Source organism: Bombina bombina, chromosome 2, assembly GCF_027579735.1.
Source record: "Bombina bombina isolate aBomBom1 chromosome 2, aBomBom1.pri, whole genome shotgun sequence".
Taxonomy (NCBI): domain Eukaryota; kingdom Metazoa; phylum Chordata; class Amphibia; order Anura; family Bombinatoridae; genus Bombina; species Bombina bombina.
This window is the reverse complement of record NC_069500.1, coordinates 1,038,194,870-1,038,212,299: the sequence shown is the minus strand read 5'-3', so window position 1 is coordinate 1,038,212,299 and position 17,430 is coordinate 1,038,194,870. Positions and strand designations below refer to the sequence as shown.

The following is a 17,430-nucleotide window of genomic DNA, read 5'->3' as shown; positions in this document are numbered from 1 at the left end:
GGTATATAAGAGTATATCGTCGATCTGAAAAGGGAGGTAGGAGATGAATCTCTACGACCGATAACAGAGAACCTATGAAATAGATCCCCGTTAGGATGACCATTGCATTCAATAGGTAATACTCCCTTCACATCCCTCTGTCATTCACTGCACTCTGAGAGGAACCGGGCTTCAGCATGCTGAGAAGTGCATATCAACGTAGAAATCTAGCACAAACTTACTTCACCACCTCCATAGGAGGCAAAGTTTGTAAAACTGAATTGTGGGTGTGTTGGGGGGGGGGTGTATTTATAGGCATTTTGAGGTTTGGGAAACTTTGCCCCTCCTGGTAGGAATGTATATCCCATACGTCACTAGCTCATGGACTCTTGCCAATTACATGAAAGAAAATTTGGGTTCAGTGTCCCTTTAATAACCACTGCTTGTTTTTTGACCAAACAAAACATTGCAACTACTAGACAATAAAAGTGGTACAATAACTGTATCCACATTTCAAATCTTACAAAGATTGGTGCAGCATTTTTGCAAAATCTTTTAAATAACTTTTTAATATTTAATCATTCCAAAATTACTCAAATTTACTTAAAATTTCAGTCTTTGAGGTTTTCCACAAAACTACCAAATTTCAAAGGGATTTGTTCACGTAATCCAAAATTACTAGTATTAGTCATTAATGGTTTTGGGTCATAAACACAATACTAAAGCTGTTGATAATTATTATTGCAGTCACAATATAATTCGGTGGTGACCGATATGGCTGTCAGTGAAGATGATTCACTTCTTTGTGCAGCTGATCAACAGTTTTCTGTTTATATCTGGAATATCTCACAATATGCACTACACGGACTAGAGGACAAGCCTCCAACTTGTAAGTTTTTTTACACAAGTTTTTCTGTAAGTGGTATATTTGTAATATATATTATATACATGCACAGTTTATAAAATATACATACATATGCAGTTTATATGCATTTATTATTCAATGTGAGAAATAATCATGTTAACATTACTATCCTGATTTTCCCTAATTAGTGCTTCACTGCTGGAGAGCCCATCTGTGTGATATAACAAGGTAATTAGTAGCTATTAATCTGGTCCTCAGAGCACTCTTGCAACCTGTTATCTCATCTCAGTAGGACTTTATTTTTTTATTTTTCATGATACATTTTGTTGTTTATTTACATAACTAGAATGCAAAACTTGTATTAATCAATGTAAAAGTATGGCCTGCAAACTAATCTTAGTAAGCTGGAGACTTTTAAAATATTTTCTACTTTAGTTAGCTTTTATTGTATACCCTCTAATCCACTGGCTAAGATTCAACCAGACGTCCTTTAATATAGAATAGAATACATACACATTGTATGAATGAAAACTGTGGTAAGTTTCTCCTTTCAGAGGAGGACAGTTCTAAAGAGACCTAAAGAATGCACGTCCAAGATAATTATTGGTAACCTCGCCTACTGAGGAAACCAAACTCCCTGTTCTTTCATGTACCCCCAGACTAAAATGATATTTGCCGGATGCAAAGATGAAGAGATCGCATATGGAATCATGCAAACGGAATAACATCTGATGCTGCAATCATAAGACCTAACACTAACATATATTGAGCTACAGATCAGTTGCAAATGTAGTGCAGTTCTGAGCAAACAGACTAAACCTTTGATTCCTGATTTGTTAGAGAAAGTTTCATAGTAACTAAGTCTATAATGGCTCCTGGAAAATAGACTCTTGATTAATGAGATAGAAGAGTCCTTTAAATTAATTCCTCAACCATATCTGTAAAGAAAACAACAGTAGAATTTTGGTATGAAATACAACCGAAGGACAAAATGGCGCCTGAACCAATATGTTGTCCCGGTATAGAGCCACTGAACTACACAAGTATTTATTACAGACAAGAGAGTTCCTCCTAGAACCTTCATAACAGTTCTGGGAGCTGTAGGTAGATCAAATGAAAGAGCCACAAAATTAAAAAGTTTGTACTGAAAGGCAAATCTTAGAAGCTGGAAATGGTCTAAGAATAGAAAGGAAGGCGTCCTTCAAATTAATTGTCGATATAAACTGACCATGTTAAACAAGGGGTAGAATTGCCCAGATTGTTACTATTTTGAATACAGGAACTTCTGAGAAATTTGATTAAAGTACAGAATTGGTCTGAAACATCCCTTTTTCTTGGGAATAATGGAAAATGATGGAATAAAATCCTTAGCTTTGTTCCAAAACTTTACGTTACAGCTAATAAAAGTAAGTCTTTTGGAATGTGAGACAGAAGCCACCTTCCTTGAAAAGGCTTTGATTTGAAACCTAGCTGATTTGGAAGATGAAGAAGACTCATAGAATGTTTGGCCTTGTTCCAATTTAAGGTCATTGTAAGGAGGAGGAAGATTTTTGTTTCCTAAAATTGACAAAATGAACAAACAATTGACAATTTGTGCTATCCCTAAGACATCTTGTCCTGAGGGAGAAAAACAAAATTTATGCTTACCTGATACATTATTTTCTTAAATGGATGACTGTAATGAAAACAGAAACAGAGGCGCCACATGTGTAGATCAATTAAAGCTGACAATATCCAAGCGATACAAGATACAGGGTACTCACAAACGTGAAGGCACTCTCTTGTGCCTCGTTGTGGGTTTTTCACATGCGCCTCCATGGGGGTACCAAAATAACAGACGGACAATCATGCTGTTACATATCCGGGAAGATCCGGCATGACACACAGAGGCATGATGGTCCTTGTAGTTGTTCATACTAGTAGGACGTAAACCAAGCCTCCATAAGGTTGTCCGCAATTGGCTAAGGAGTTTTTACTCACGTAGTTTGTTTACACCAGTGCACTCGAAATTATTTTATAATCGGCACGGAATCATACTAATCTAATTTCACAGTTAATAACATATTTGTCATAGTTTATAGGGTATCATATAGGCTAGCTCATATTTATACACAATTTTTAATATTACTTTAATTATAGCAACAAGTGGGCATTTTTGGAAAGGAAAGGCATTATTGGTTTATGTGAAGGAAGGGGAGGGTTTATTGCAAACATATGGTTACTGAGCCCTATTTAAAGGGAAGCCAAACAGGGTGAGAGTATACAAGCCTTATGAAACAGGGTTATCCCTGAGAAACGCGTCGCTATTATCTCTGCACATACAAGGAGATTTGCCTTTTAACACACCCAGCTGTAATTTGTTGCACTGATGGTATTTTTATTTTGGAACAATAAAATACTTGGTTTATTTTTTACAAGTCTGGTGTTAGTGTGGCATTTCCCTTGCAAGTAACCTAAGGGCTGTTTAGCCTTTCTCCCCTCTTCACTCCAGTTTCATTCTGCGATAAGTGACCCAGGCAAGGGTTGCTTTTGGGACAACTAGAAACACAGGATATCACGAAGGGGATTCCCTTGTACAGCCAGCTGGTTTGCTGGGAGAATACCAGCCTGCCTCTACAGGCACAAGAGAGTGCCTTCACGTTTGTGAGTACCCTGTATCTTGTATCGCTTGGATATTGTCAGCTTTGATTGATCAACACATGTGGCGCCTCTGTTTCTGCTTTCATTACAGTTATCCATTTTAGAAGCTACACCATCGTTTGGGTGAAGACCGAGAGCTGCCTGTTCTATATTTGGACTTTGTTGGATACCATTTGAACTTACCTATTGCCAGATTGGTCACGTGCCACGTCTGTATACATACATACTTTTAACATTTTTAATCTCTTTACATTATGTATATTGTGTGACGAGTTGCACACTGATTTTAGCAATATTTATCATTGTCTATTAGCGCCTCCTATAGGAGACCTGTGGTACTTCTTATCACAGATATCCCTGTATTTACATTATTTTCTTTCCTGGTATGGAGAGTCCATGAATCCATTCTAATTACTAATGGAAATTCAACTCCTGGCCACCCGGAGGAGACAAAGAGCACCCCAGCAAAGCTTTAAGTATCCTCCCGCTTCCCACAATCCCCCAGTCATTAAGTCAAAGGAATATGGAAAGAGAAGAGGACACAAAGAGATAGAGGTATCTGAAGTTTAGGAAATGACAAAATCCATCTCAAAATTTAAATAAGGGCGGGTCATGGACTCTCCATGCCAGGAAAGAAAAGAATTTCAGGTAAGCATAAATTTTGTTTTCTTTCCAATGGCATGGAGAGTTCACGAATCCATTCTAATTACTAGTGGGAACCAATACCCAAGCTAGAGGACACAGAATGGAAGGGAGGGAAAACAAAACAGCCAGACCTAAACAGAATGCACCACCGCTTGAATAACTTTCCTTCCAAAAAAGCCTCAGCAGAGGCAAAAACATCAAATTTGTAGAATTTGGGAAAAGTATGCAACAAAGACCAAGTGGCTGCCTTGCAGATTTGTTCCACAGAAGCCTCATTTTTAAAGGCCCAGGAAGAAGAATCAGCCCTAGTGGAATGAGCCATAATCCTCTCAGGAGACTGTTGTTCAGATGTCTCATAGGTCAATCAAATTACTCTTCTCAACCAAACAGAGTAGTAGAAGTGGCCTTCTGGCCCTTACATTTACCAGATAACACAACAAAAAGGGAAGTAGATTGCTGAAAATCCCTAGTAGCCTGCAGATAGGACTTGAAAGCACGCACTACATCAAGGTTAAGTAACAGATGTTTCCTTATGAGAAAAAGGATTAGGGCAGAACAAAGGAACGACAATTTCCTGATCGATATTGTGGTCTGAAACCACCTTAGGCAGAAATCCCAATTTGGTAGGAAGGACCGCCTTATCCGCATGGAAAATAAGATAAGGGACTCACACTGTAGAGCTAAAAGCTCTGAGACTCTACGAGCAGAAGAAAAAGCTAGAAGAAACAAATCCTTCCAAGATAATAACTTAATATCAACAGAGTGCATAGGCTAAAACAGAGCCTGCTGCAGAACCCTAAGAACAAGATTAAGGCTCCAAGGAGGAGCAACAGGTTTAAACACGGGCCTGATTCTGACCAAGGCCTGAACAAAACATCTGGCAGGTCGGACAGACGTTTATGCAAAAGAATCGAAAGAGCAGAAATCTGGCACTTCAGAGTACTGACTGACAAGCTCTTCTCCAGGCCCTCCTGAAGAAAAGACAGAATGCGTGGAACTCTCACTTTACTCCAAGGGAAACCCCTAGATTTGCACCAGTAAAGGAATGTACGCCACACCTTTTGGTAAATCCTGCGAGTTACCAGCTTACGAGCCTGAATCATGGTACCAATAACCTTCTCTGAAAAACCTTGTCTAGACAAGACTAGGCGTTCATTCTCCAAGCAGTCAGCTTCAGAGAATCTAGGTTTGGATGTAGAAAAGGACCCTGAAGTAGAAGGTCCTTCCTCAGAGGAAATTTACACGGGGGGAAAGGACGTCATCCTCACCAGATCCGCAAACCAAATTCTGTGAGGCCAAGCTGGAGCAATTAGAATCACTGAAGCCTGCTCCTGTTTGGTACGGGCTATCACCCGAGGAAGGAGGGCAAACAGAGGAAATAGGTAAATGGAACCGCTAGAGCGTCGACCAGAGCTGCTTGCGGATCTCTTGATCTTGAACCGTACTTTGGAAGTTTGGCGTTTAGACGAGACGCCATGAGATCCAACTCCGGAACTCCCCACTTGAGAGTTAGCATTGAAAATACTTCCGGTTGAAGGGCACACTCCCCTGGATGAAAAGTCTGCCTGCTCAGATAATCCGCTTCCCAGTTGTCCACACCTGGGATGTGGATAGCAGAAATGTGACAATTGTGAAACTCCGCCCACTGAAGAATGCGAGTCACCTCCTCATGGCTAAGAAACTCTGCGTTCCTCCCTGATGGTTGATAAATGCCATAGAAGTAATTTTGTCAAATTGAAATCTGATACACCGTAAAAAAAACTCAGTTGAGGCCAAGCTATCAGTGCATTGAAGATTGCTCTCAACTTTATTTTATTTATTGGGAGGTCAGACTCCTTCTGAGTCCAAATTCCCTGAGTTCTTAAGTCACCCAAAACTGAAAAGGCTGACGTCCGTAGTCGATCTCCCAAGATGGTCTCTGGAAGCATGTGCCCTGGGACAGATGGTCCTGAGAGAGCCACCAGGACAGAAAATCTCTTGTCTGGGTGTCTAAGACTATCCTCTGAGAAAAGTCTGAGTGGTCTCTATTCCGTTGTCGGAGCCTGCATAATTGTAGAGGTCTCAGATGGAAACAAGCAAAATGAATAATGTCCATGGAAGCCACCATTAGACCAATGACTTCCATACACAGTGCCACTGAGGGAAGGGCAGAGGACTGACGAGAAAGACAGGTTGCAAGAAAATACATTTTCTGGCCTTGGTTAAGAAAATCTTCATGGAGATCGAGTCTATGATCGTCCCCAAAATACATACCTGGTATCTGGCACCAAGGAACTCTTTTCCAGATTCATCTTCCACCCGTGAGAGTGGAGAATCCACAACAGAGAATCCGTATGAGATCTTGCTAAATGAAAATCTGGCGCCTGAACCGAGATATCGTCCAGGTAAAGTGCCACCACAATTCCTTGAGATCTGACCACTGCCAGTAGAGCCCCTAGAACCTTTGTCCAAAAAGGCAAACCGCAGGTATTTGAAATGTTCCTTGTGAAAAGGAACATTAAGATATGCGTCCTTTAGGTCGATGGTAGTCATGAACTGACCCTCCTGAACTAGAGGGAGAATAGAACGGATAGTCTCCATCTTTAAGGACGGAACCCTAAGAAATTTATTGAGAAACTTGAGGTCTAAAATGGGTCGAAAAGTTCCCTCTTTCTTGGAAACCACGAATAAGTTGGAATAGAATCCTTGACCCTGTTCCGCCAGAGGAACTGGGACAATCACTCCTAGAGAAGCAAAATCCTTGACACGGTTTAAGAAAGCCTCTCTCTTTATCTGGTTTACAGATAATCTTGACAGGAGAAATCAGCCTCTGGGAGGACAAGATTTGAATTCTAGCCTGTATCCCTGGGAGACTACTTCCAATGCCCAAGGATCGGGGACATCGCAAATCCAAGCCTGCTGAAAAAAGGAAAGCCTGCTCCCTACTTGATCCTTTGAGATTGGATCAGGGGCGGACCATTCATGCCAATTTATTATTAGAGGAAGACAATACTAGGATTCCTACGATCCAGGGGAGGTGCGCTAGTGTAGTGATGAAAATAGTTGGAATCGAGATCCGGCAGCACTCTTCGTCATATCAAAGAAGATAGAGTCCTATAGTGAATAGAAATACAAGAGGCGCAACATAGGGTAATAAAGTATCTACTTTATTACCCTATGTTGTGCCTCTTGTATTTCTATTCATTATCAGAGGAAGGCTTCTTGGATTGTTTACCCTTATTCCAAGGCTGGTTAGACCTCCATGAGGTATTGGCTTGTTCAGGTTTGGAAGAAGAGGATGATCCCTTGAAGTTGCAAAAGGAATGAAAATTAGAAGTCTGGTGTCCCTTAGGTCTAACCTTCTTATCCTGTGGCAGAAAAGCTCCCTTTCCACCTGTGACCATGGAAATTATTTCAGCCAGACCAGGACCAAATAAAGTCTTACCCTTAAATGGAAGATACAGCAGTTTAGACTTGGACACCACGTCCGCAGACCAAGACTTTAGCCACAGAGCTCTGCGAGATCGAATAGCAAAGCTAGAAACCTTTGCACCCAAACGGACTACTTGCACGCTAGCATCACAGATAAAGGCATTAGCCAGCTTTAAAGCTTCGATCCTGTCTCGGATCTCCTCTTCTGTAGTCTCCTCTAAAATCAGATCCGATAAGGAGTCGCACCAGTACAAGGCCGCACCAGTGACCGCTGCAATACTAGCAACTTGCTGCCATTGTAGAACTTGATGAAGAAACATCTTCCTTAAGTAACCCTCCAGTTTCCTATCCATAGGCTCCTTAAATGAGGTACTATCCTCTAGAAGAATAGTGGTTCTCTTGGCTGATCTGGATATAGCGCCCTCTACTTTAGGAACAGTGTGCCAAAGTACTTGCACAGAGTCAGCAACAGGAAACATCTTTTTAAAGACAGGAGACGGGGAAAAAGGGACACCCGACTTCTCCCATTACTGAGAAATAATGTCAGACATGCGATCTGGAACAGGAAATACCTCCACAGATTTGGGTTTGACATCAAAGACTCTATTGAATTTATTAGCCTTTAGGAGTTTCTGCGACTGTATTTTCAGAATCCTCCAAAGTAGCTAGAACCTCTTTCAAAAGTAAATAGAGGTGCTTAAGCTTAAATCTAAAACTAACCTCATCAGAATCCGGTGTACTCACTACAGCAGATTCAGAATCAGAGATCTCACCCTCAGAAGCAACCAAGGAATGATCCTCCTCAGATAACTGAGATAAACTGGCTAAAGCAGTCTTGGCGGAATCAGAAATACCTGACTTAAAATAAATTTTTCTTTCTTTTACCTTAAACAGGTTAAGGCACTCAGATACTGCAGAAGTCAGTTGTGCAGCAAAATCACCTGGTAAATATATACCCCCAGGAACTGACTGAGAGGAACCTCAGGACACTGCTTGTGAAACTGCGAAAGACTGGGACGTCGGACGAGAAAATTGAGGCATGTCATAGACATGTTTCTATACTGGAGTCTAGGCTATTGATAAGCCTATGTAAATACAGCCAGCAGAAGAAAGTACACACACAGTTGTGTGCAGGATAGTTAAGTAATAAAATGTAAATGTTTCATTATTCTCTCTTAGTATTATGCTTTGGTTTATAGAAAGATATTGAAGCAAGTCTATGTACACAAAGTGATAACATAATGAGATTTGATATTACCTGCAAAGCTCAACCCATTGTAATAGGTTGTGGTTTAAAAGCACAAAACCAGCTAATGCATAAACACAAATAAACCTGAAAATGCAATTTCTCATACATTTTATACTCAAGTCATTGAAAATACATTAATGGAAAAACTATTTTACAGTGTACTGTCTCTTTAAATGTTTACTGAGACTATATGGTAATAGAAACACAATATCTTTATTGTTTTATTTTAACAGTGTGATCCCATTGAGTAAGCATGGGCTGGTTGTCACTTCATCCATGGATTGCACAGTGAAGCTCTGGTCACTTCAGGGGGAACACATTGGTATGTTTGGGGTATTAAAGACTCATGAATGATTTAAAGAAAAAAATGATGTTTCCCCCCAAATAATACAGTTTTAGAAATAAATTAAAGGACCACTAAACACAGTGGAACAGCATAATCAGTAAATGCATATTATAAGGACAATGCAAAAGCTCTGAATTTCAAATGAGTAGTAGATTTCTTTCTGACCTTCCACTGCATCATGTGACAGTCATCAGCCAACCACAAAATGCATATACATATAGTCTGTGAATCTTGCATATGCACAGTAGGAGAGCTGTGCCTTTAGAAAGTGTGCATAAAAAAAGACTGCACACATTTAGATAATAGAAGTGAATTGGAAAGCTGTTTAAAATTGTGTGTTTTATCAAAATAGCAAAAACATAATTTATGCTTACCTGATAAATGTATTTCTCTTGTGGTGTATCCAGTCCACGGATCATCCATTACTTGGGGGATATTCTCCTTCCCAACAGGAAGCTGCAAGAGGACCACCCACAGCAGAGCTGTCTATATAGCTCCTCCTCTCCCTGCCACCTCCAGTCATTTGACCGAAGACAAGCAAGAGAAAGGGGAAACCATAGGGTGCAGTGGTGACTGAAGTTTAAAAATAAAATATACCTGCCTTAAAATGACAGGGCGGGCAGTGGACTGGATACACCACAAGAGAAATAAATTTATCAGGTAAGCATAAATTATGTTTTCTCTTGTAAGGTGTATCCAGTCCACGGATCATCCATTACTTGTGGGATACCAATACCAAAGCTATAGGACACGGATGAAGGGAGGGACAAGGCAGGTACTTAAACGGAAGGTACCACTGCCTGCAAAACCTTTCTCCCAAAAATAGCCTCCGAAGAAGCAAAAGTATCAAATTTATAGAACTTTGAAAGTATGAAGCGAAGACCAAGTCGCCGCCTTACAAATCTGTTCTACAGAAGCCTCATTCTTAAAAGCCCATGTGGAAGCTACCGCTCTAGTAGAATGAGCTGTAATCCTTTCAGGAGGCTGCTGATCAGCAGCAGTCTCATAAGCTAAGCGTATTATACTCCTTAGCCAAAACGAAAGAGAAGTTGCCGAAGCCTTTTGGCCTCTCCTCTGTCCAGAGTAGACTACAAACAATGCAGATGTTTGACGAAAATCTTTAGTAGCTTGTAAATAAAACTTTAAAGCATGAACCACGTCAAGATTGTGCAATAAACGTTACTTCTTTGAAGAAGGATTAGGACACAGTGACGGAACAACAATCTCCTGATTGATATTCTTATTAGATACCACCTTAGGTAAAAACCCAGGTTTGGTACGCAAAACTACCTTATCTGCATGGAAGATCAGATAAGGGGAATCATACTGTAAGGCAGATAACTCAGAAACTCTACGAGCCGAGGAGATAGCTACCAAAAACAGAACTTTCCAAGATAAAAGCTTGATATCTATGGAATGCAAGGGTTCAAACGGAACCCCTTGAAGAACTTTAAGAACTAAATTTAAACTCCATGGCGGAGCAACAGGTTTAAACACAGGCTTGATTCTAACTAAAGCCTGACAAAATGCCTGAACATCTGGAACATCCGCCAGACGCTTGTGCAAAAGAATAGACAAAGCAGAAATCTGTCCCTTTAAGGAACTCGCTGACAAACCCTTCTCCAATCCATCTTGGAGAAAAGACAATATCCTAGGAATCCTGACCTTACTCCATGAGTAACCCTTGGATTCACACCAATGAAGATATTTACACCATATCTTATGATAGATTTTCCTGGTGACAGGATTCCGTGCCTGAATTAAGGTATCAATGACCGACTCGGAGAAGCCACTCTTTGATAAAATCAAGCGTTCAATCTCCAGGCAGTCAGACGCAGAGAAATTAGATTTGGATGGTTGAAAGGACCCTGAAGTAGAAGGTCCTGTCTTAGAGGCAGAGTCCATGGTGGAAAGGATGACATGTCCACCAGATCTGCATACCAAGTCCTGCGTGGCCATGCAGGTGCTATCAAAATCACTGATGCTCTCTCCTGCTTGATCTTGGCAATCAGACGAGGGAGCAGAGGAAACGGTGGAAACACATAAGCCAGGTTGAAGGACCAAGGCGCTGCTAGAGCATCTATCAGCGCTGCCTTGGGATCCCTGGACCTGGACCCGTAACAAGGAAGCTTGGCGTTCTGGCGAGACGCCATGAGATCCAGTTCTGGTTTGCCCCAACGTTGAATCAACTGTGCAAACACCTCCGGATGGAGCTCCCACTCCCCCGGATGAAAGGTCTGTCAACTTAGAAAATCCGCCTCCCAGTTCTCTACTCCTGGGATATGGATAGCTGATAGATGGCAAGAGTGAATCTCTGCCCAACGAATTATCTTTGAAACCTCCAACATCGCTAGGGAACTCCTTGTTCCCCCTTGATGGTTGATGTAAGCTACAGTCGTGATGTTGTCAGACTGAAATCTGATGAACCTCATTGTCGCTAGCTGAGGCCAAGCCTGAAGAGCATTGAATATCGCTCTTAGTTCCAGAATGTTTATCGGGAGGAGAACCTCCTCCTGAGTCCACGATCCCTGAGCCTTCAGGGAGTTCCAGACTGCCCCCCAGCCCAGAAGGCTGGAATCTGTAGTTACTATTGTCCAATCTGGCCTGCGAAAGGTCATACCTTTGGACAGATGGACCCGAGATAGCCACCAGAGAAGAGAATCCCTGGTCTCTTGATCCAGATTTAGTAGAGGGGACAAATCTGTGTAATCCCCATTCCACTGACTGAGCATGCAGAGTTGCAGCGGTCTGAGATGTAGGCGGGCAAACGGAACTATGTCCATTGCTGCTACCATTAAGCCGATTACTTCCATACACTGAGCCACCGAAGGGCGAGAAGTAGAATAAAGAACACGGCAAGAATTTAGAAGTTTTGATAACCTGGCCTATGTCAGGTAAATCCTCAATTCTACAGAATCTATCAGAGTTCCCAGAAAGGAAACTCTTGTGAGAGGGGATAGAGAACTCTTCTTTTCGTTCATATTCCACCCATGCGACCTCAGGAATGCCAGAACGATGTCCTTATGAGACTTGGCAATTTGAAAATTTGATGCCTGTATCAGAATGTCGTCTAAGTAAGGGGCTATTGCTATGCCCCGCGGCCTTAGTACCGCCAGAAGTGACCCCAGAATCTTCGTAAAGATTCTTGGAGCTGTAGCTAACCCAAAGGGAAGAGCCACAAACTGGTAATGCCTGTCTAGGAAGGCAAACCTGAGAAACCGATGATGATCTTTGTGTATCGGAATGTGAAGATAAGCATCCTTTAAGTCCACAGTAGTCATGTATTGACCCTCCTGTATCATAGGTAGGATGGTTCGAATAGTCTCCATCTTGAATGATGGGACCTTGAGAAATTTGTTTAGGATCTTGAGATCTAATATTGGTCTGAAGGTTCCCTCTTTTTTGGGAAGCACAAAACATAATTTATGTAAGAACTTACCTGATAAATTCATTTCTTTCATATTAGCAAGAGTCCATGAGCTAGTGACGTATGGGATATACATTCATACCAGAAGGGGCAAAGTTTCCCAAACCTTAAAATGCCTATAAATACACCCCTCACTACACCCACAATTCAGTTTAACGAATAGCCAAGAAGTGGGGTGATAAGAAAGGAGCGAAAGCATAAAAAAAATAAGGAATTGGAATAATTGTGCTTTATACAAAAAAATCATAACCACCACAAAAAAGGGGTGGGCCTCATGGACTCTTGCTAATATGAAAGAAATGAATTTATCAGGTAAGTCCTTACATAAATTATGTTTTCTTTCATGTAATTAGCAAGAGTCCATGAGCTAGTGACATATGGGATAATAAATACCCAAGATGTGGAACTTCCACGCAAGAGTCACTAGAGAGGGAGGGATAAAATAAAGACAGGCAATTCCGCTGAAAAATTAATAGAATACAACTTCCAGTGTCAACTAAGGCGCCGGAAATGACGAAATTTTTGCGGCAAAAAAGTCAGCGCCAAGAATGACGCAATAAAAAGAAACATTTTCTGCCCCCGCGAGCCTAACAGCACACAGGGAAATATGATCAATTGAAAATTTTCAAGGTAGAGAAAAATAAATTGAATTAAAATGCATTATCCCAAATAATGAAACTGACAGTCTGAATTTTAAAGGAATACTGATTATCCTGAATCATGGCAAATATAAGTTTAAAGACATATATTTAGAACTTTACATAGAAAGTGCCCAACCATAGCTTAGAGTGTCATAATAAAATAAGACTTACTTAACCTAAGACACTCATCTACATATAGTAGATAGCCAAACCAGTACTGAAACGAGAATCAGTAGAGGTAATGGTATATAAGAGTATATCGTTGATCTGAAAAGGGAGGTAAGAGATGAATCTCTACGACCGATAACAGAGAACCTATGAAATAGACCCCGTAGAAGGAGACCATTGAATTAAAATAGGCAATACTTTCTTCACATCCCTCTGACATTCACTGCACTCTGAGAGGAAAATCGAGCTCCAGCCTGCTGCGAATCGCATATCAACGTAGAATCTAGCACAAACTTACTTCACCACCTCCATGGGAGGCAAAGTTTGTAAAACTGAATTGTGGGTGTGGTGAGGGGTGTATTTATAGGCATTTTAAGGTTTGGGAAACTTTGCTCCTCCTGGTAGGAATGTATATCCCATACGTCACTAGCTCATGGACTCTTGCTAATTACATGAAAGAAATAGATTTGAATAGAAACCTTGACCCTGTTCCTCCTTTGGAACTGGGTGGATCACTCCCATAACTTGGAGGTCTTGAAAACAATGTAAGAATGCCTCTCTCTTTATCTGGTTTGCAGATAATTGTGAAAGGTGAAACCTCCCTTTTGGAGGGGAAGCTCTGAAGTCCAGAAGATATCCCTGGGACACAATTTCCAATGCCCAGGGATCCTGGACATCTCTTGCCCAAACCTGGGTGAAGAGAGAAAGTCTGCCCCCTACTAGATCCGTTACCGGATCGGGGGCCAATCCTTCATGCTGTCTTAGAGGCAGCAGCAGGTTTCTTGGCCTGCTTACCTTTGTTCCAAGTCTGGTTAGGTCTCCAGACGGGCTTGGACTGGGCAAAATTTCCCTCTTGTTTTGTATTAGAGGAAGTTGATGCCGCACTTGTCTTAAAGTTTCGAAAGTCACGAAAATTAGTTTGTTTGGTCCTTAACTTGTTAGACCTATCCTGAGGAAGGGCATGACCTTTTCCTCCAGTAATATCAGAAATTATCTCCTTCAATCCAGGCCCGAATAGGGTCTACCCCTTGAAGGGAATATTAAGAAGCTTAGACTTTGAAGTAACGTCAGCTGACCATGATTTAAGCCATAGCGCCCTACGCGCCTGAATAGCAAAACCAGAATTCTTAGCCGTTAGTTTAGTTAAATGAACAATGGCATCAGAAACAAATGAATTGGCTAGCTTAAGTGCTCTAAGCTTGTCAAGTATATCATCCAATGGGGTCTCTACCTGTAAGGCCTCTTCCAGAGACTCAAACCAGAAGGCCGCAGCAGCAGTGACCGGGGCAATGCATGCAAGAGGCTGTAGAATAAAACCTTGTTGAATAAACATTTTCTTAAGGTAACCCTCTAACTTTTTATCCATTGGATCTAAGAAAGCACAACTGTCCTTGACAGGGATAGTAGTATGCTTAGCTAGAGTAGAAACTGCTCCCTCCACCTTAGGGACCATTTGCCATAAGTCCCGTGTGGCAGAATCTATGGGAAACATTTTCTTAAAGGCAGGAGGGGGAGAGAACGGAACACCTGGTCTATCCCATTCCATAGTAATAATCTCTAAAAACCTTTTAGGTATTGGAAAAACATCAGTGTAAACAGGCACTGCATAGTATTTATCCAATCTGCACATTTTCTCTGGCACTATAATGGTGTCACAGTCATTCAGAGTAGCTAAAACCTCCCTGAGCAACACGTGGAGGTGTTCAAGCTTAAATTTAAATGTTGACATATCAGAATCAGGTTGAAGCATCTTCCCTGAGTCAGAAGAATCACCCACAGAAAGAAGCTCTCCTTCCTCAGCTTCTGCATATTGTGAGGGGGTATCAGACATAGCTACTAAAGCGTCAGAGTGCTCTGTATTCCTTCTAACACCAGAGCTGTCTCGCTTTCCTCGTAACCCAGGTAGTCTGGATAATACAGCTGAAAGGGTATTATCCATGACTGCCGCCATGTCTTGTAAAGTAAACGCCATGGGCGCGCTAGATGTACTTGGCGCCTCTTGAGCGGGAGTCCCTTGAGCGGGAGTTAAAGGTTCTGACACGTGAGGCGAGTTAGTCGGCATAACTTCCCCCTTGTCAGTTTCCTCTGGTGATAAATCTTTTAAAGACAGAATATGGTCTTTATAACTTAAAGTGAAATCAGTACATTTGGTACACATTCTAAGAGGGGGTTCCACCATGGCTTCTAAACATAATGAATAAGGAGTTTCCTTTATGTCAGACATGTTTAAACAGACTAGCAAAGAGACCAGCAAGCTTGGAAAACACTTTAATGAAAGTAAACAAGCAAAAAATAAAAACGGTACTGTGCCTTTAAGAAAAATAAAAAAGGTCAGAATTTGAAAAACAGTGATAAAAAGCAGTAAATCAAACGAAATTTTTACAGTGTGTATAATAGGCTAACAGAACATTGCACCCACTTGCAAATGGATGATTAACCCCTTAGTTTCAAAAACGGATCAAAAAAACGAAATAAACGTTTTTTAACAGTCACAACAAACTGCCACAGCTCTGCTGTGGTCCTACCTTCCCATACAATCGACTTTGGAAAGCGCAAAACCCTTCAGAGAGGTCCTAAGCATTCAGGGGACTCCTTCAGGGAAACTGGATGTCTCAGACTGCAAAATCTAATGCGCATTTAGGAGCGAAATTAGGCCCCTCCCACTTATGTATTCACAGTGAGAGGCCAAACAAAACTATCCCTAGGCAAAAATTAGCCAGCCATGTGGAAAAACTAAGCCCCAATAAAGTTTTATCACCAATATGCATATAAAAACGTTTAAGCACTTCCAGCTAACTTTTTATATGTCAGAAATGTGAAAAATAATAAGAGTATTACCTCTAACAGCAAGCATGATACTAGTTGTTGTTAAATCACTGTTATCAGGCTTACCTCAGATAAATCCGGTATTAACAGCATTTTCTAGCATTTACATTTCTCTAGAAAAATTTAAACTGCACATACCTCATAGCAGGAAACCCTGCACGCCATTCCCCAGCTGAAGTTACCTCTCTCTTCAGTTATGTGTGAGAACGGCAATGGATCTTAGTTACAACCTGCTAAGATCATTAAAGACCACAGGCAGTCTCTTCTTCTACTTTCTGCCTGAGGCTAAAATAGTACAACTCCTGTACCATTTGAAAATAACAAACTTTTGAATGAAGATAAACTAAATAAAAACACCACATCTCTAGCTACTTCCTTTCTTGTCGAGAGCTGCAAGAGAATGACTGGAGGTGGCAGGGAGAGGAGGAGCTATATAGACAGCTCTGCTGTGGGTGGTCCTCTTGCAGCTTCCTGTTGGGAAGGAGAATATCCCCCAAGTAATGGATGATCCGTGGACTGGATACACCTTACAAGAGAAAGTTTAATTTTGACTTGAGTGTCCTTTAAGACATTATAAAGGGGCATAAAGTCCAACGCCAAAAAAGCAGCTAATAGGAGGTGCTGCAAAACAGTAATAAATCACACTTAGATAAAATAACAGACCATGTCCTTAAATATGAAAGTCAGTCTCACATATAAGACATCAATGGTGTAAGTCCAATTATTTCAAATATTCTTCTGATAAAAGACAGGGTAGGCAGCGCTACTCTTCACAGTTCTGGTGGCACAAATCTAGGATAACAAACAAATGCAGGGGCGCCTCATGTGCGTATCAATCAGTTTCATCCAAATGTGGTAGTGAAAGCAATAAAATGGGTACTCACATTTAGCAGAAGCACCCTAATGTGCTTGTAAAAGGTGGCTGATAGATCAGCTCACCCACTGCCAGCAACAGGAACACTTCAGAGGTCATCCAGTGTAGAAATGTGTATAAATACTAAACTGCTTATAATAAAAGTGTTATAATTAAAATTTGATAAAAACAAAGCGAGTACCCATTCTATTGCTTTCACTACCACATTTGGATGAAACAGATTGATAAGCACATGAGGTTCCCCTCCATTTGTTTGTTAGCCTAGATTTGTGCCTATAGACTAGATGTTTCCATAGTCCTGCAATAAATTAACATGCCAGCTAAATATCAAAACTTTCTGAAACTACACAGTGACTCTT

At 41.1% G+C, this 17,430-nt stretch overlaps 1 protein-coding gene across 1 annotated transcript in view; it reads left to right on the top strand.

The window, feature by feature from the left end:
- Positions 1–694: 694 nt before the first annotated feature.
- Positions 695–17,430, top strand: part of LOC128648157 (uncharacterized) — a 37,217-nt gene continuing 20,481 nt past the window's right edge. The window contains exons 1-3 of the mRNA XM_053700817.1: positions 695–868; positions 1,033–1,072; positions 9,023–9,111. Coding sequence (XP_053556792.1) covers positions 754–868; positions 1,033–1,072; positions 9,023–9,111 — 244 coding nt within the window. The 5' untranslated portion in view covers positions 695–753. The remainder of the gene's footprint in view (positions 869–1,032; positions 1,073–9,022; positions 9,112–17,430) is intronic.